Source organism: Gouania willdenowi, chromosome 8 (assembly GCF_900634775.1).
Source record: "Gouania willdenowi chromosome 8, fGouWil2.1, whole genome shotgun sequence".
Classification (NCBI taxonomy): domain Eukaryota; kingdom Metazoa; phylum Chordata; class Actinopteri; order Blenniiformes; family Gobiesocidae; genus Gouania; species Gouania willdenowi.
In genome coordinates, this window is record NC_041051.1 from 31,643,547 (window position 1) to 31,663,615 (window position 20,069).

The window sequence follows — 20,069 nt, forward strand, 5'->3', positions numbered from 1 at the left end:
TCAGTGACAGCTTCCTGCTTTCTTTCCTTCCTCACACGTCCAAGGTTGTCGTCCCCCTTTGTCCCTCTCCTCTCACATTCCTGCCTTTTTGTTTCCCTCTCTGCATGACCGGCTGTGCTACTGTGTGTGTGTGTGTGTGTGTGTGTGTGTGTGTGTGTGTGTGTGTGTGTGTGTGTGTGTGTGTGTTGACAGTGAGAGAGAGAGAGAGACATGAAGATGAAGGGACATGATCCCATGTCATCATCATGGTGTATGTATCAGCACATGCTTTGTCAGGACGTCATGTTACAAAAAACGCTCTCTTCTAACCAGGGGCGTAGAAACACATTTTGGGCCCAGGGTGGAAACCACCTGGTTGGGCCCCTACTGTAAGGTATGTACATTTATTTAGATTTTTTTCGCCCAGAAACTATACTAGTATTCTTGCATTATTACCTCCGCCAAGATCGCGAAGCGAAGAGCAGTAAGGTTGTGTTTTACCCTCCATTTATCTGTCAGTCCTGTCTGTCTGTCAGTGTGTCAGTCTGTCTGTTAGCAAGATAACTTGAAAAGTTATGAATGAATTTAGATGACATTTTCAGGAAAATTGATAAAAGGGACAAGGAACAGGTGATTCAATTTTGGTGATGTTCTGGCCACCAAAAAAAAAAAAATATATATATATATATATATATATATATTATTAATTTTCCCATCCAAACTGTGGAAATTGTGATGATGTCATAGTCAGCAACTCAATATTGACAGGTAGTCATCCTGAGTTTATGTTAGCAAAGCTTGAGCTGCTTGCTCTGCGCTCTCTGAGTGCTTTTCTAATTATATAAGCTTTCTTTTTCCTTCACAATAACCTGATGACTTCATATCCATTGCTTGTATTTTATAAATCTGTTCTACTATATTTTAGTGGTTTATTGAATGCTGTGTATGTGATATACTTTTGCTACAATTGAGTGGTTATTTTTTTACTTTTTTTAATAAAAGGTAAATATAGAATTATTAGACACTTAATACTTGGTGGCAACAAAATTTAGTCTTCAAAATCATTTTTATAAAATAATTTTATTTCCAATTAAGATTTGATGTGCAAAAAGGAATGTTCCAGCATTTAAGTGCCCGACAGTGCACGTAGTTAATCTCAAAATCAAAATAATATATAAAAAATATGTGTGTTTTAAAGCTGTGAAGAATTAAGTAAGTCGTTGTTTTCCGTCTCCTTTATTTCCTTGTGTTTTTGTCCTGGTTTTCCTTTCTTGAGGAAAAGAAAGACATGGTTTCCTGCTGCTGTCTATCTCCTGCTCCATGTCACATCCACAGTTCAGACTACCAGCCACAGCAGCAGCACAAACACATGTGGGTCGTACCATTTGCACTGATTTAATGGGGTGGTAGCTAATGCCCTGATTCAGCATGAATAAATGTTTTTAGTGCAGAGGTAGGCAACTTTTATCACAGCAGGGCCGAAAAAAATGTGTTTGTTTGATCAGAAGGTCACATGATCAACAGTCATGTCAGCATTTAAAATAATGAGTAATCTGAGCATTAATACAGGAAAGAACAAAGAGCTTCTATAGTCAGTTTGTTGTCTTGCTCATTGTGAAGCATTTTGTGCATTTCTGTAGTCCTTTTGTGTATTTTTCCTCTAAAATATATGTTTGTTGGAGTCATATTGCGTATTTGTGTGTGTGTGTCATTTTTTTTGGGAGTATTTTTTGTGTATTTCTGTTGTTGTTTTGCTCGTTTGTTAGTACCGTGGGTTTGCAGAGTCGTTTTTGTGTTTTCTTTTTCCTTTTCTTTGCTTTTGTTGTTCTTTTCTGTAGTTTTGTATATTTTTCACTGTAATGTTGTGTATTGCTGTTGTCGTTTTGTTCATTTTTGTAGTAGTTGTGTGTGTTTTTGGAGTATTTTCTGTGTTTTTATCTTGTCTTTTACTGTATTTTCCTGCAATGTTGTAATTCTTAGTATTTTTTACTGTATCTCTGCTCTTTTTTTGTGTATTCTTCTGTCATTTTGTGCATTTACTTTGGGGGCCGCAAAAATTAGATCGAGGGCCACATGAGGCCCCCGGGCCGCAAGTTGACGGGATCTTATTGTTTATGGCTTTCGTGCCATAAACTAATGCACTTCATTAAAAAAAGGCCAGGATGTAACAACAGGACCTTTGACTAAATTGGGGCCATAAGCGAGTTTGGATCCCGGGGCCCTGGACTCACCCTAATGAATCATCGGTACAAAACTGTCATATAACAACCCTTATTAGTATCAAATAATATACTGTCTGTACGTATAGATACAGTAGTTTGGCTCTATGAAAAAAAAATCAACTGTTAAAAGATAAATAAATAAATATTAAATAGAAATAACTTCACAATAGAGCAAAATCCTGAGTTTTCATTGGTTGTCATGTTTTATTTTGGACTGAGCAGCCATTATGATCAACCTTGAACACAAGGTATTTTATTTTGAAAATAAACTGGATGTTTTATTTTGTATCCTTGCACAAATTCCTGTCTCACAAGAGCTAATCTTTACTGAATTTATGCGTCATTACTCCAGCGTCCGTCAGACTTTGCGTATCTGTTGTGGAGTCTGTAATTTGCCATCAGCACTAGGGATGAAACGATTCACTCAACTCCCGATACTATTCGATTCACGGTTTATTTTACAAAATGGACTGTAGACAAATTTTCCTTTATTTTTTGGGGGAAAATACTGTACTATTTGCCTTTTATATTTAATTGTCAAAAGAATCCCTTGATAAACTATTCAAAAAAATGCAATTTAACTAAAAATAAATCTTGAATGAAATAAATAAAGGAACAATACAAATGAAGAAGAAGCCTATTAATTTAAATTCTGGTTCTATAGTAAACAATGCAAAACTACATAATAGTTCCTTTTCTTTTCAAAAGTGCAACTGAAAATGTATTTTGTGCCTTAACAATTGGACTTAAAAAAAAAAAAAAAAAACAGTCATTGCACTGATTTACGCCAGATATTTGTTTGGACCAGCAGGGGGCTCTGTTAACCCAGTGGTCGGTTGGCATGCAGATATCCTTGCAGTGAAGAAGAGATGCTATGCTAATATTCTTTCGGTGCTAGAGGGGTAAGGAATCATTTATGAACATGTTTAAGAGTAGAAGGCGGCCAGAAAGAAAGTAGTAGCAGATTCCACCCGCCGCCAACACTTCTGGACAAGAGAAGAATAAATACATAGCGCTCTCTGCTGTTTAAAAAAAATACTGCGATTCAATTTTCACAGTATAGATGTGAACCGTGATACATATGAATCGATTTTGAACTGCCTTACGATTAATCGTTACATTCCTACTCAGCACAAAATAAAAATGTAATGAAATAAAACAGCACTGAGTGACTTCTCATCAAGAAGGATCTGGATTTGACTATTGGAAATCTGGGACCAAAGTCCTTCATACATTGGGCCATTTATGAAAGACAAAATGAAATGAATACTTAAAAAAAAAAAAAAGAAGCCTTTTCTGCGAAGCATTAGAGAAAGATAAAAACTATGTCGCATTAGCATTTATAAATGTATAGCATGTAACTGTAGTATAATAACAGTATGCAGAACACAACACAAAGCATTGCAGTGGTATTTCTGATTGTTTACGACATGATAACTGTTAATACTGTTGGTTAATAAGTTCCGCCCTGTTTACACCTCGCTTCATCCTCCTCTCCCATCAGTGCCCTTCACTGTCTGACCTCCAGATGGAGGCACCACAGGGGAGACGAAGAGGGGAGGCAGAAAGTTAGAAAGTACAGGGGGGTGTGAATATAGGGGAAGGAAGAAAGGGAGGGCTGCAGAGATGCTTGGAAGAAGTGGCCACGAACAATAGGTGAGATATGGCATAGAGTGGAAGCCCTGTACTAACAAACATTAGAGAGTTCAGTCTGCACTGCAACCAAGCTTACCTATGGATAGTGTGTGTGTGTGTCCCTTAGAAGAGCTGCTCTTCTCTGCTTCATCGTCTACTACTAACTGTCGCCCCCTGCGGTCAAAGATTATTTTTCAGGCCATAACTGTTTTTATCCTCTTTGGGTAAACAAAAGAGGTTTACATCAACATCTGTAACTTTTCCTGATTATTTAGAGCAATCAAAAGCAGCACAAGTTGTAATTTTGACTGAAAAAGCTGCTAAATGATCTAAAAATGCAAAATTACGCATTGGGTTTTTTCCTAATAAAGAAAACCCAAGTTCTGGTGATTACGAAAACCGGACAAAGAAATGTGGAATTTCCGTTCTGAAAAGAAAAAAAACAAATCAAAGGTGGGTTTTTAGGTCTTTATTTAAAATCAGGCTCCAGTATGACACGGAAAAACTTCCCATGTACGTTATAGGACAGTGTTTCTCAAATGGGGGTACGCGATGATACTACGGGGGGTACTGAGAGAGAAAGAGAGGGTGGAAAATTAACAAATGAAGGCATTACAAATATAGTAAAATGATGGAAACTATAGAAAATGATTAATTCAGGAGGCACTAAATACTGTTTCATTCTATTCATTTACAAAATTAGATGTGTTCTCACTCATTCATCCATCATTAATGCTCTATAGTGGTTTTTCTGAGCAAAGTGTTGCACTCGGACATAATGGGGGACTTGGATTCAGAGATAAGATAAAGGGTTAACTTGGGCCAAAAAAGTGTGAGAACCACTGTTATAGGACAATATCATGTATTTACACTATAAATAAATAGAGTAAACGCTTTTTGACTAAATGTGACTGAATGTCTATCAAATGTCCTACGAAATATGTCAAATTTCGCGCATCATCTCGTTCAAAATCTTGTCTAAAGAACGTCTAATGTGGGATTTTGTGCAAAATTAAATTGAAAACTGACTTCTCACGACGTAATCAGGCAAGGCAAGGCAAGGCAAATTTATTTATATAGCGCATTTCATACTCAAGGCAACTCAATGTGCTTTACATGATAAAACATTCAATTGTTTAAAATCAATAAGAACATTTAAAATCATCAGTAAAATCAATTAAAATCATCAGTAAAATCATCATTACATCAACAACATGACAAAAAATCTCTCTCTCAATCATATGCAGTAGAGAAAAAAAGTGCCTTTAACTTTGATTTAAAAATGTTCACATTAGATACTGACTTCAGCTCCGCTGGCAGTTTGTTCCACTTCTTTGCAGCATAACAACTAAAAGCAGCATCACCATGTTTACTGTGAACTCTGGGCTCCACTATCTGATCTGTGTCCATAGATCTGAGAGACCTGCTGGGTTCATACCTGACTAACATGTCACTGATGTATTCTGGACCAAACCCATTCACAGATTTATACACCAGCAGCAGAACTTTAAAGTCTATTCTGAGGCTGACTGGGAGCCAGTGTAAAGACTTTAAAACTGGAGTAATGTGCTCTGACCTCTTTGTTCTGGTTAAGACCCGAGCTGCAGCGTTCTGAACCAGCTGTAGCTGTTTGATGCTCTTTTGGGGGATTCCTGTCAGAAGACCATTACAATAGTCCAGTCTGCTGGAGATAAAAGCATGGACCAGTTTCTCCTGGTCTTTCTGAGCCATTAAACCTTTCACTCTGGAGATCAGACAGGATTTCCTGGCTTCCGTACGTCATCTGAAGCGTCAAAAAAGTACATTTAATTGACTGTATTAACGCTATTCAGCATGTTTGATATGAAGTATAAATGCCAGTAAAGTAGATGATTAAATGGAAAAAAAAAACAAATGTTGCATCAAAATAGTTGATCCTTACCTACCCCTTCCACTGTCCTACCCTGACTCCCTCTCCCCTGTTCCTTTCTCCCTCACCTAGGTCTAACGTTGCCTTGTCTTTTTTTTTAACCCTACCTTAGAGTGATGGTTACAACTATACAATAAAATTATCGCAATCATGAATCATGCATAGCTGTCATGAAAAGATTGCACAGTGAAACAAAAACTCTGAAATGGAATTGAGGACATTTTTAAATGAAAAACCCACAGGGTAAACATCAGAAAACAGATTTCTGATTTTTAAAAATATAGCCTAAAAGCTGCTAATGAACAATGATGATGTATGTTCCAAGAGCGCTGGACGCGATAAGAAGAACCGCTGAGTCAGCTAAGGTCAGAACGATGACTCAAAGAAACGTAAAAGCAGCAGCAACAACAACAACCCACTAAAAGTTAAAGACTTGAGCTGCAGATGGGCGGTAGCCGCGGGCTGGTCCCATGGTGCGCTGATAAATATGTAAATCACGTCAAATTCAAAGGTCACTGGGGGCGGAGAGCAAAGCACCACATCTGGTGATTTCATAACGCGGGGAGAGAAAAGTGTGACTGTAGAAGATCACAGAGAACAATCTACACTTTCACCGTCCTAAAGCATAGAACTGCAGCTACACAAGAATCCACTTCAGGGTTGTTCACACCAGGGGTTTTTGAAAAGGTGAAAGTCATGATAAATGTACCAGTAGTGATAGAGTTACTCATGTTTGGTATCGGTCCTCCACTAATAAATACTCACAGACACACTGTATAGACAAGAAATAACATTTTATTCAAAAGACTGATTCAAAGATGCGCTTTTCAAATCATTAATTTTGAGATTATGAAGCTCATTGTTTATATTGGATGGTGATTATAGGTTACAAAGCAGAGGACGCACACAGCAGAGCCAGAAGACCTGACCAGTATGGAAGTAAATCTGTGCAATTGGACTTTGAATTCAAATTTTAAGCACTGAATTTTCTTTGCCTATGATATATTCATGTTCAAAAAAAATTGAATGTCAACATCCGGATAACCAAGGAGAAGCAATCAATCTCTGTTTCAAATCTTTCAATGTCCAGCCATTCAAGTTTTTTGAGACATTTTATTTTTTTACATTTAATTTTTTTTAAACATTGAAAAAAAAATATCATAGGCGACATCACAGCGTAGGGGGCGACATGACAACGTAGGGGGCGACATGACAACGTAGGGGGCGACATCACAGCGTAGGGGGCGACATCACAGCGTAGGGGGCGAGATCACAGCGTAGGGGGCGACATCACAGCGTAGGGGGCGACATGACAACGTAGGGGGCGACATGACAACGTAGGGGGCGACATGACAACGTAGGGGGCGACATCACAGCGTAGGGGGCGACATCACAGCGTAGGGGGCGAGATCACAGCGTAGGGGGCGACATCACAGCGTAGGGGGCGACATCACAGCGTAGGGGGCGAGATCACAGCGTAGGGGGCGACATGACAACGTAGGGGGCGACATGACAACGTAGGGGGCGACATGACAACGTAGGGGGCGACATGACAACGTAGGGGGCGACATCACAGCGTAGGAGGCGACATCACAGCATAGGGGGCGACATCACAGCATAGGGGGGCGACATGACAACGTAGGGGGGCGACATCACAGCGTAGGGCAGTTGTGTCAAACTAATTTTAGTTCAGGGACCAAATACAAAGTAGTTTGATCTTTAGCGGGCCACAAATTTTTAGGTGGGAAAACAAGCAATTTCAGCATTAATGTCCCCAATTTTGTACTTTACACAACGTATAAATGATACATAAAATACTGTATGTTTACGGCGTCGACAATATCCAAGCAATAACTGACAGATTTCAGTCCCTGCAGGATTTTCTCTTTTAGATTTAATTTATTTTGTAAACAATTTTTATTTAATTTGTGGAAATTAGTTGATACAATTTAGGAAAATTGAGTTCTTTGAACAATTTGAAATTTAAAATGATTGCAGTCATGTGATGAAGGCATTGGTAAATTGTGATCCTCAAAATATTGTGGAGTTTAATTTGTGTATTTAGATATCTGAGCTGATTTATCTACAACTGAATTATTTGGTAATTTGGACAATATTTTATGTTTTCTCTGTGGTCTAGAGGGCCAGATTTGGCCCCCGGGCCTTGAGTTTGACACATGCGGCGTAGGGGTCAGGGCCCCCTATGTGAACCCTGTACGTCATTGACCCATTCACAGCGTTTAGAGAGCAGCTGAACGGTAACACACACGGACTGGTCTTAGAGCCCGGAGCAGAGGAGCAAAAGAGCCACATGCTGCTCGAGAGCCGCATGTGGCTCCAACTGAAACATGTTTTAATTGATTTGCGCTTACAAATAATTTGTGCTAATGGCTCCAAAAACAAACCAGCCACTAAGACGAGTAGAGAATACAGAGGGGACCCACACAAACTGAGGAGAACATGGAAACTCTGCTATCAGTATCCAGCGTCCCTCACACATCGCCTTCCTACTGCATGATTCACTGTCACACGCACCCAAGTCACATTGAAGTGTGTGAATCATCCGAGTGGACATATACAGTATGGTATCGTGCAAACAAATGTGCTGCCAGCATGTGTTGCAAGTCTAAACAGTGAAGCAGCAGGGTCGTAATGGAAAGGCTGTCACTTCCACTCTGTGTCCCCACTGGGAGAACAAGTGATGCACAACAAAGTGCTCAACTCTTCCTTATCGCAGGGAAACTACATCCAACCATTCACAGCTTAATACTTGTACCACATATTTAAGATGATTTTAAAAAACAACAAGCATGCGCCTGGTCCTGTAGATCAGTGGTTCTCAAACTTTTCAGACCCCCAAAATAAAGGTTCCAGAGAGCGGGGACCCCCACTGTAGCTGAAGGTGATTGAACACAGACATGAACATTGAAGAACAGTCATGTGGAGACAGCACCATCTATAAGGGGAATAAAGGAGAGATTTTTGGGGTCCATCCATAAAGTCAGTAAAATGATGGTCCATTGTTCTATGAATCTGTGATAACCACATTTATTTATTCATCTGAATAATATCCACTGTTATCCAGGAATGTTTATTATTATTTGGGCCATAGTATATAGTCATCTTAAAGATGTGAATCCTTGCTTTAATCAGAAATAAAATGGGTTAAAAGGGGCAAATTAGTGGGCAGAAAAAATGGTAAAAAGGGTTAAAAGTGTCAATATTGGCTTAAAAGTGACAGAAATGGGGGTTGGGGTAATGTAATTTAAAAAGTAGGAACAATTACTTTAAACTGGCAAATAATGGGCATGACAAATCATGATTGTGGTTTAATTGGCAAAAAACAAGCATAAAATAAGGTCAAAAGAGGTTAAAAGTGACAATAATGGGTCATCATATACAACATCAGGTGGAAAAGTGGTGGAAAGGGGTTTATAAGAGTCACAAACAGTGGTAAGAAAAGGTGGTGAAATGGGATTTTAAAAACCACAAAAATTCATAAGAAGTTGCAAATTAGAGTGGCCAAAATCAGACAGAAAAAGTGGTAAAAAGAGTTCAAAGTGTCAGTTTTGGAACAATTAGTTTAAAGTGGCAAATAATGACCATGACAATTCGTGAATGTGGTTAAATCGGCTAAAATTAGCATGAAATATAGTGAAAAGAGGTTAAAAGTGACAATAATGTGTCAATATATGTGACATTAGGTGGAAAAGTAGTGAAAAGGGTTTATAAATGCTGAAAATGTCTTGAAAGTGGAAAAAATGTGCAGAAAAGGCATTGAAATTTGATGTAGAAGTGTCAGTAATGGGAGTAATGTAGCACAAATACATGGCAAGAAAAAGTGATGAAAATAGGTTAAAATATGGTGAGTTTGGTGTCGTTGCAGAAAAAGGGTAAAAATAAGCAAAAATTGGCTCAAATTGTTCAAAAAATATACTTGGATTCTTGAAGGCATCTGTGGACCCCCTACCAGTGTCTTGCGACCCCAAATGGGGTCTTGACTCCAAGGTTGAGAACCCCTGCTGTATATGAAAGCATGCCACACCAACAGGTGGCGATACACAAAGCAGCCATTCCTCTGCTGTTGCAGTAAAATGGAGTCGCAGAAACACATGAAAATATACCAACACATCTGCACACATCTGCTCTGTGGAGCTAAACTGAAACATCAAAACCATTTATCGATGAACTAAAACAAACCATCACAGCAAGGACATAGAAATTACAGAATAATCAGCCCAATATAACCATCTACACTATATCATGAATATATATGTGCAGTTTTTATCTGCTGAGTCATCATTAGTGCTCTTACCTGGGAGCGTCAAAACTGTCGTAGGATCCCACAGTGTAATGTCGGAACAGTCGTTTGGCTCGTTCTCCTCGGCTCTCTGCAAGATAAGATAAGATAAGTTAAGTTAAGATAAGATAGAAGTTATAAGATAATAAAGTTAAACAAAGAGAATGATAAGATATAAGATCAAATAGAATAAATTAAGCTACGAGAAAACATAAGTTGAGTTCATTTCACATAAGATATAAAATAAGAGTTACGTTAAGTTTAGAGAAAAAAGACAAGTTAAAATTAGATAAAAGGAAAAGACGGGTTAAGTTAAGATCAGAAAAAAAAATTATAACTTATAAGATAATTAAAAAAAGAGAATAATACATTGAGATAAAATCTTAAATTTAATATAATATCAAATAGAATAAGTTAAGCTAAGAGAAAATATTTCAAATAAGATATAAGATAACAGTTATGTTAAGATAAGAGAAAAGATCAGTTAAGTTATAAGATAAGAGAGTTAAACTATGAGAATGATAAGTTAAGATAAGATAGATCAGAAAGGATAAGTTAATCTAAGACAAAACACAAGTTAAGTTAAGATAAAATAAGTTAAACAAAGAGAACGATAAGATATAAGATCAGATCAGATCAGATCAGATAGAACAAGTTAAGCGAAGAGAAAAGATAAGTTCAGATAAGAGAACATTTAAGATAAGGGATAAGTTAAGATAACACATAAGATGAGTTATATTAAGTTTAGAAAAAAGATGAGATATAAAATAAGTCAAGTTATGACAAGAAAAGATAAGTTAAGATAAGAGAAAAGTTAAGATAAGATAAGATATGTTAAAATACGTAACGTAAGTTAAGTTAAGTTAAGAATGTATTACAGCAGCAATGAAAAAAAAAAACACTAACAAATATGTGATATGTGTGTGTAGTGTAATATACAACATACAGTATACAGTGTATATATAGTGTGTGTGTGTGTGTATCACCTGAGCGGTTGTCTTGGCTCCGTAGGGCCACTTCCTCCACACAGTCTGAGGGGAACCACCCAGTGCGGCCCCTGACCGTCCCCTCCCAGTATCCTCCCTCACCCACACTCAGCACTGCAGGAGGAATCAGCAGGTCAGCACACGTGCACGAGCAACACATGAAAACACATGAAAAGAAAACGAGCGACGAGAACAACGACACACACACACACACACAGAGACAGGAAGTCAACGTACAAACAGGAAGTGAATGTATAGACACAGTGACATGCAAACCTCCTCCATACTCACCAAGACATACATACCTGGAGACTCACTCACAAACACACACAAATGCATACCTGCAGACATTAAATACAAACATATATAGAAGCCTTACACTCACGTTAGGACACTTTACACCAGACATAGGCAACTGGTGGCCCGGGGACCACTGGTGGCCAAGACAAATCCCCAAAAATTGTATTTCAAAAAGGTGGAGGCAAAGTAAAGCCCAACAAAATACACAAAATAACTCCCAAAACACACAAATTGCACAAAAACACACTTTTTTTTTTTTAAATACACAAAATGACAACAAAGACACACACAACAACCACTTAAACAAACAAAATGACTACGAAAACACAACAAATCTGACAGCGTTAGGATTTTTTGTGGGCAGGTCTTGTGCGCAGCAAAAAAGTACAGGCAACACTTTTTCAAAATAAAATTACCAAAAAACTTACAAAAAAAGTTATGAGTTCATACTTCACATAAAAAGGATGAGACACTGTATGGATTCATGTTTATATATATATATATATAATAGTGGTGGAACTCGATTAAAAAAATGATGTAACTAATTAGAGACTTTGTCATTGATTAATCTAAATTAATGGCCGAACAATATTTGAGATGAGAAGCAACGTTTTTCCAGTTTAAATGTATTTTAGTTTATAAATGATCTTAAACAACTAAATAGTGTTTATTATTTCTATCACTGAGTGCTAATATAATGTGTAATATGAATAAAGAATATTATGATTACATTATTCACAAAGCACAAACTTAAATGTAACTAAGATATATTCAGTTTTTTAATGTAATTAATTAATCGCAATTAACACATTAAAGTTCCAGCCCTAATATATATCATTAATCGATTATTATTACTATTGACATTATTAATTATTACTCATTAATAAACATGTGCAGACACATAGTTGTTTATATTTTTTTAGGCTGTAAAAATCCTGCAATTAAAAAAAAAAAAAAAAAAGAAAAAAAAAAGATTAATAAATGTATCCATGGTATTAATGACACACACACACACACACACACACACCTTTGACCCTGTCCCCTTTGCTGAAGCTTATTTCTCGTTCTCCCTGTGCAGAATGCGACCGTGTGGCGACGAACACTCGTCCCGGGACGGCGCTGTAGAGGCGTCTGCGCTGTCCGGCAGTTTGTACTGTGGTGGTGGTGGTGGAGGTGGTGGTGGTGGGGGTGGAGGAGGGGGGAGGACCAGGTCTGAGGAAGAGCAGGATTCACTGATTAAACCACAGCGTTAAGATGTTCACTTCAATCTAATGCTGGGTGTTGGTGGGAAAAAATCTGAATTATTCAATGAAACCTGGAAATCTAAATATAATTTGTAGTCAAAACAATAATGATGTCACGCCAACTGAGAAATAATCACTGCAACTTTATTTCATGATATTGAACATCAGACAACTGGTGGCCTGCATCCGGCCCCAGGTAGAATTTACCCCCTTAGCCCCTAAAATGTATAAAATCAATCACTAAATTACAACAAATACACACAGATTGATAGAAAAATACACAAAGTGACTCAAAAGCACACATAATGACAAAAACATACACAAAATGACGACAGAAATACATAAAATGAAAGAAAAATACACAAAAAGACTCAAAAACTAAAAAAAAAAAATCACATCAAAAATAAACAAAATCACAACAAAAATGCACAAAATGACGTCAAAAACACACAAAATGAGAACACAAACAAGCAATCCCCCGTAAAATACATAAGATGACAACAAAAGTACAAAAAATGACTCCAAAACACACAAAATGAGAAAACAAATGCACAAAATCACATCAAAAATGTACAGTATGATTCCAAAAACACACAAAATTCCCGTAAAATAGACAAAATCACAACAAAAACACACAGAATCACAACAAACAGACACTCAGCCTCACCCCTGTCTGCGGCTCTGCCTGCTGCGATCCTCCTTGTTCTCAATCCTTCCTCTGGAGGGCGAGCGTGTCCGGGCTCCCCGGGGACTGCTGGAGCTCCGGAGGGTTCCTGTGTGTTTATAACCCTGCCACACAAACACAGAAGTCCAGAAAACACACACATTAGGTGTTTTTGTTCCACCGTCTGTCACTGTGTGTGTGCGTTGTGTACACAAATAATAACTTTATTTCTACTAAACAAAGTTACAAAGGGCTTTATTTATAAAATATACAGACACCTAAAGGTAAAATAGGAATAAAACCTAAATAAATAAACCAAACATGTATTTTGTTCATTCTTTATAGCTATTTTCTTTCACTATTTATTGATTTGTATTGTGTGTGTATTTGTGTGTACTTTTAAACCTGATATTGTGAATTTAAGCAATAATAATAATAAAAATAATAATAATAACAATATGGTTCGCAATTCATTTTCATGCTGCTGCTGTTGGGGTTCTATTGTTTTGTATATTATTGTATTTATATTACTGGTGGTTTTCTATTTTTATCTGTTTTTCTTTTATACTATTATTCTTTTGAAGAAGAAGAAGAAGAAGAAGAAGAAGAAGAACAAAAACAATATAGATATTTTAACAAATAAATAAATAATAATAACAATAATAATAGTATTTTTTTTGCAATAATATGCATAACAGCAGTTGCTGTGGTTATAAATGCTGACCACTAGAGGGCAATATTGGAGAGGCCTTGAACAGGCTTCATTTGTATTTGAAAGTTCACAACTTTAAAAAAAAAAAATAGTTTGAATCTATCAGTGTAGACACTTTTCTATGCACTCATTTGCTTCTACACTCAATAATGAAATCAGTTTATTAGCGATCGGCTAATGAACCGTTAGTGTTGATTGACATGCTGCTCTCAGTGTCAGTGATGAAGAGGAGGGTCAGCGGGTGAAAACACACACGTACAAACACAGACACCTGCACAGAGACGATGTTGGTGGTGGGGGCGTTGGGCGCTGCCATCCAGTCGGGGAGGTTCATACTGCTGTCACTGTTGGCTCTGAGGAAGGGGTGGGGGTGGGGCAGGGCCAGGGTGCGGGTGCTCTCCCTCCTCTGGGGGGCGAACTTTGGAGACTCCACGAAGGGAACTGTAGGGGGTGAAGAACACAGCAGGGTTCAGAGCAGGGTTGGGGTCATTTTCAATTATCTATGTTCAATTACAATTATATTGACCTGCATTTTTGCCAATTTCTATTATTTTATATCCTCAGAATGTCAATAACAATTACGTTCTCAATTATTATATTTAAATTACAATTAATCAAAATAAATAAGCTAATAAAAGTTAACCTTCCTGTTGTGTTAGCTTTCTGTTAGCATCTCTAAAGCTAACAGGTCCTAAATCAGCTGTAAAATACACTAAAACTAAATACCTATGATCTAATTTATTTCCTATCTATTGGTTACCTTATTAGGCTTCCTGATCAATGAAAATATAGGTTTTAATATTTTTGGACGTCTGAGCCTTTTTTGTGTCACTAAACCCCTCGTTTTCAATTTTTTTTAATGGTAAAATGTGGGAAAGCTTGATATGAAACATTTTAATAACTGTTAACTACATATGTATAGAACCGTACATAGAACTGTAACATGGTTCCACCGTTTTGTCTCTTGTGTTAGCTTTCTGTTAGCATCTGTCAGCTAGCTCTATTGATCACGGGTTGTAAATCAGCAGTAAAATACACTAGTGAAAACAAATATCTATCATCTAATTTCTTTCCAATCTAATTTTCAGGTAGTCCAACCTGGCTACGATATCTTATATTTAAAACTTAATTCATGCTCCAACCTTAACTTTATTAAAGCAGTTTTTTTAATCTCTTTTTATTCAAACAGGATTAAAATACTCACTAAAAAAAATCACTTACCTACGTCTGTGTCACGATGGTTTTTTATAATTTCTCCCAGCTCAAAATGTCCCGACATGACGGCCACCTGACAAACACACATACACACATACACACACATTATATAATAATCCATTTTCAACAACCACATGTGGAGTCTTAAGTGTTTACCTGAAAGGGCGTCTGTCCGCTGTTGTTCTTTGTGTCTTTGTTTGCTCCACGGTAAAGCAGAATTCGTGCACAGCTTTCCTACAACAAACAAAGAAAAATGCTAAATGATAGAAATACAAAGATGTTAAATATATTAATTAAGGAATATATATACAATGAATGAGTGAATTTTGTTGTATTTATTTTACAAGTTTATAAATGTATAAGTGGATAAATAAAGTGATTTTAAAGTGCTTTGTTGCATCTACATTTTCCAGATGTTGAATATATACTCCCTGAAATAGGACAAAGCGAGTTTGAAAATGGATGGATGGATGTATATATACGCAGTTAGCAAACATGTTTGTGTACATAATTGTGCAACGAAACAATATGACTTTAATCTCCAAATATTACAACTTTGATCTTGAAATATTACGACTTTGATCTCAAACAATTATGAGTTAAATCTTGAAATATTACGACTTTGATCTCGTAATATTACGACTTTAATCTCCAAATATTACAACTTTGATCTTGAAATATTACGACTTTGATCTCGAAATATTACGACTTTGATCTCAAAATATTATGAATTTGATCGTGAAATATTACGACTTCTCGAAAAATTAGGACTTTGATCTAAAAATATTACGACTTTGATCTCATAATATTACGCCTATGATCTTGTAATATTACGCCTTTAATCTCGAAATATTACAACATTAATCTCAGAATACTACGACTTTGATCTCGAAAAATTACAACGCTGATCTCAAAATATTACGACTTTAATCTTGAAATATTATGACTTTATTTTCAAAATATTTCTACTTAAATCTAGAAATATTACAACTTGTTATGACTTTAAGCTTGAAACATTATGACTTTGAAATATTACACATTTGCTCTTGAAATATTACAATTAATTACGTAATAGTGACTTTTCATGTCACTATTTAAAATTAATAACAGGTAGTGATCATCAATAAAGGAAAGAACAAAAGTTATTATGTTTGTGTTTTTGAGATGTATTGTTGTAAATGTATTTACGTTGTAAAGTTAAGTGTTTTTCCTCTGATTTTATGTATTTTTTTGTAATTTAGTTTATTTTTCTCTCATATTGTATGTTTTTGTTGTTTTGTGAGTTTCTAGAGTAGTGATTAGTAGTGTGATTTTTCCAGTTATTCATATTTTGTGTACATTTGTTGTCCTTTTATGTACTTTATTTTTTTCTTTTCTTTATGATTGTTGTCCTTTTGAGTCTTTAGCTGTCATGTTGTGAGTCATTTTGTGCATGAGTGTGTGTGTGTGCGTGTGCGTGTGTGTGCATGTGTGTGTTACCTTATTGTATAAAGCACAGAGATGCAAGGCAGTGTTTCCCGAGGCATTCTGGGAGGTGGAGTCCGCACCGTAAAAGAGCAGATGCTCCAGATGCTGCGAGTTGCCGTTCTGACAGGCCTGAGGACAGACAGACAGACAGACAGACAGACAGACAGACAGACAGAGAGAGAGAGAGAGAGAGAGAGAGAGAAGGAAATAAAAAATATTTTTAAATGACCAAAACAGAATTTACTTCAGATTTTAAACAGCTTCAATCAACGGCATTTTAAATTGTAATAATAATTTTCATAAAGTATAGCACATTTAGTAACCGTAGACATATGATAGTAGCTAAAGGTGAGATATGACGTTCAGGCAGAGAGAGAGATGGTGCAGAGGAAAGTCAAACTGGGATAAAGAAGAAGAACAAGGTGACAGTTCACAGCAGATTTTAATTAACACCACCTCCAAAGTTGCTGGTGAGAAAACAGGACAACGATCACGGTTAGAACAAACACACACAAACACACACACACGTCCTTTGTTTATTCCGTGACTAGCAGCTGAAGAATGGCGTCAGTGGAAGGAAAAATCTAATACCTGCATTGTTCCTCATGGCTTTGTCTCTGAGCTTCACAGTCACTAAGGATGGATGACATGATGGATGACATGATGGATGGAGGAGGTGGAGATGACACACACTGAAACACAAACAGTGAACAGACACACGTGAAAATATTTTCTTTGGTTTTCATGAGATAAGATATAGACAACTTTTCTTCAAAATATTCAGAAAATAATCAAAACCAAAAAAAAAAACTGTGGCTATTTAGATTTTGCGGAAATAATAACTCCATAGTTTACAAACTTTTTTTTTCACCCCGTCTGTACATGCTGTCAAAGGTCTTTTCAAGACAGCTATGTATGATTTATTATTCCAATTAAATAAATCCAATTATTTTATTAACCAAAACCAGCTCTCCCTAAGGAAAGGTAAGAAAAACTTTATTAAAGGGAGAATATAAAAAGAAAGGGCAGTGTTACAAATAGGTGAGGGGGAAGGGAACAAGGAAGAGGGAGTCAGGGTAGGACAATGGAAGGGGTGAGGAAAAATCAACTATTTTAAGCTGAGTACGATGTGATGTTATAGTTTTGTGCATATCGGGCCCTATTCTCCCGTATGGACATTTTTTAAACGTCTTTAGTTACGCGCCTTTCTCCTGTGCGTATTCTCCGGTCCTGGCTCCTGACACGCCCACCGCGCTTAAATCAACTAAAAGCACGTCGTCTATCAATGAAAGCGGTCTGAGGAGGCAGACTGGGCCATGATGTCATTACTTTTAGGGCTGTCTAGAAATCATGGAACATGAAGTTTTCCCAACGCTTTAAAGGTCATTGAAATGCGTGAAAATGATAAAGCGCACTTTCTCTCTTTTTCCCCTCATATTCATAAGAGATTAACGTTTGTTTGAGTGGAAAAGCCTGATTTTATTAACTTCTTACATTCCTGCATTCAGAAATGATCATTTATTATTCACTCTGTAGTGGATCAACCTGTGGCTTTACGTTATACACAGTGTTAAAATAGTTGAGCATCAGTCTGACGTCTGTCAGAGTTTCACTGTAATGAGCTACAGCAGCTGACGCGTGCACCGCTGCACACACACACAGCTGATCAGCTCCGCAACGCTGCTCTCACCCCCTTCCAGGACAAGATCAAATATAATTAAATGTAACACATTTTGTCCCGACTAGAACTGGTAAATGTGAACATATTGGTAACGCTGATGGTCAAGCCTTTGGCGTGCTAGTGTGACTCCTCCCACCACCCCCCTCTACCCCTGTGACAGCGTGACAGTGTCACTTTGGATAGATTTTTTCCAGGAGTCTGTTCTGCAATATTATGAGACCGTGTGGCTTAAATTGTAGCTGAGTCCAAAATTTTAATGCAAAAAAATATTTCACCTTGACGAGGCGCTGTAAGGCCAGATTTGAATGGGAACGCCCACATTTCCAGGGCCGCTCCACCCAGAGTGCGTAACTGGGATGGAGGCACTCAGTAACTGACTTAGGTATAAAGCGCACACCCAAAAACAGCACCACTGCACGGCTTTTATGACTTAGGCGCATGGGAGAATAGAGCCTATAGTGTTGTGGGTAGGGCTGGGCAATATGGACCTCTACATTGATTTCTCAAAATGGTGATATACGATATAAATTTTAATTCTTTTAACTCGATAAAGTCTTAGCAGGTGACAAGTGTGGAGAAATTAAAGTGGGTGAACTTTATAACCTTTGAGTTACAGTGAAATAATCCCGTTCACAGTCACATGATGATGTTCCTGAGTGTTTTAACACACCTGATGCGTCTCGTCCCAGCCGTTCTCGTCCCTGATGCCGAGCTTGGCTCTATGGTACAGCAGAGTTTCACAGCAGGAGGTGTCGCCTCCCGTCAGCACAGTGTGGTAGAGCGGAGTCAGCCCTCGCCGGTCCTTGTAGTCTGGAGACGCTCCGAGAGAGAGCAGCACCTGAGGAGGATTAAAGAGGTCGGATCAAACAGGGTGACTGGATCCAAGAACCCCCTTATGTCAGAATGCAACATTTTGCTGAGAATTCTGTGAAAAAACTACTATAGATCATAATGATGGAACGAATGAGTGATAACACACATTTTAAAGAATGTCATTTTGTAAACAAGTGGAAGAAACAGCATTTAGTGCCTCATGAATAGATTTATTTTGATAGTTTTTATTATTTCCTATCATCTCCCTCCTGATGTGGAACCAAGACTGAACCTTGAATTTTTTAGTTCATGATCTAATGAAGATAATTTATATCATCATTTTGTGTATTTTGTTGTAGTACATTTTTCTCATATTTTGTGTGTTGTTGGTGTTATTTAAATTATTCTATTTCATTGTGTGTGTTTTATGGTGTTGTTTTGTTTGTTTCTCTGTTATTTTTGTGTATTTTGCAGTGATTTTGTGTATTTTTCTCTCATTTAGTGTGTCACAATTGTCGTTTTTTGTGCTGCTGGTAAGAGTATTTTTCTCTCTTAGTGCGAGTGTTTTTGGTCTAACCTTGTGTACTTTGTTGTTGTTTGTCTGTTCTTTTTTATTATTCAGTATATTTTTCTCTTATTTTGTGCATTTTTATTGTCGATTTGTGAGTTGCTGGTAATATTTATCATTTTTGACTAAAAATGAACTTTATAAAACCCCATATTTTTAATGCTTAAAAATTGTTAATTTGCCTCTCTTTCCCTCAGGTACCCCCTGTAGTGCCATCGCATACCCCTAGAGGTACACAAACTCCCATTTGAGAAACAATGTTTTAAATGAATAAGTTCTGGGTCCCTGGGAAACCTGGATATTTTCATCTACTTATAAAATACTTATAATAACAAAAGAAAAGCAGGAGATGTGGGCTGTATGCAGACGATACA

The 20,069-nt window shown here is 37.1% G+C and overlaps 1 protein-coding gene across 10 annotated transcripts in view; it reads right to left on the reverse strand.

Annotated features, from left to right (window-relative positions):
* Window positions 1-20,069, reverse strand: part of shank1 (SH3 and multiple ankyrin repeat domains 1) — a 102,494-nt gene that overhangs the window by 32,905 nt on the left and 49,520 nt on the right. For 8 of the 10 annotated variants that reach the window (XM_028454578.1, XM_028454575.1, XM_028454576.1 and 5 more), the window contains exons 7-15: window positions 18,985-19,152; window positions 16,646-16,762; window positions 15,323-15,400; window positions 15,173-15,239; window positions 14,223-14,392; window positions 13,243-13,364; window positions 12,359-12,543; window positions 11,032-11,145; window positions 10,061-10,136 (exon numbers count right to left, since the gene is read on the reverse strand). In XM_028454578.1, coding sequence (XP_028310379.1) covers window positions 10,061-10,136; window positions 11,032-11,145; window positions 12,359-12,543; window positions 13,243-13,364; window positions 14,223-14,392; window positions 15,173-15,239; window positions 15,323-15,400; window positions 16,646-16,762; window positions 18,985-19,152 — 1,097 coding nt within the window. Of the gene's footprint in view, window positions 1-10,060; window positions 10,137-11,031; window positions 11,146-12,358; window positions 12,544-13,242; window positions 13,365-14,210; window positions 14,393-15,172; window positions 15,240-15,322; window positions 15,401-16,645; window positions 16,763-17,224; window positions 17,299-18,984; window positions 19,153-20,069 lie in introns of those variants that run through there. The other 2 variants (XM_028454579.1, XM_028454580.1) reach the window with 2 other exon arrangements.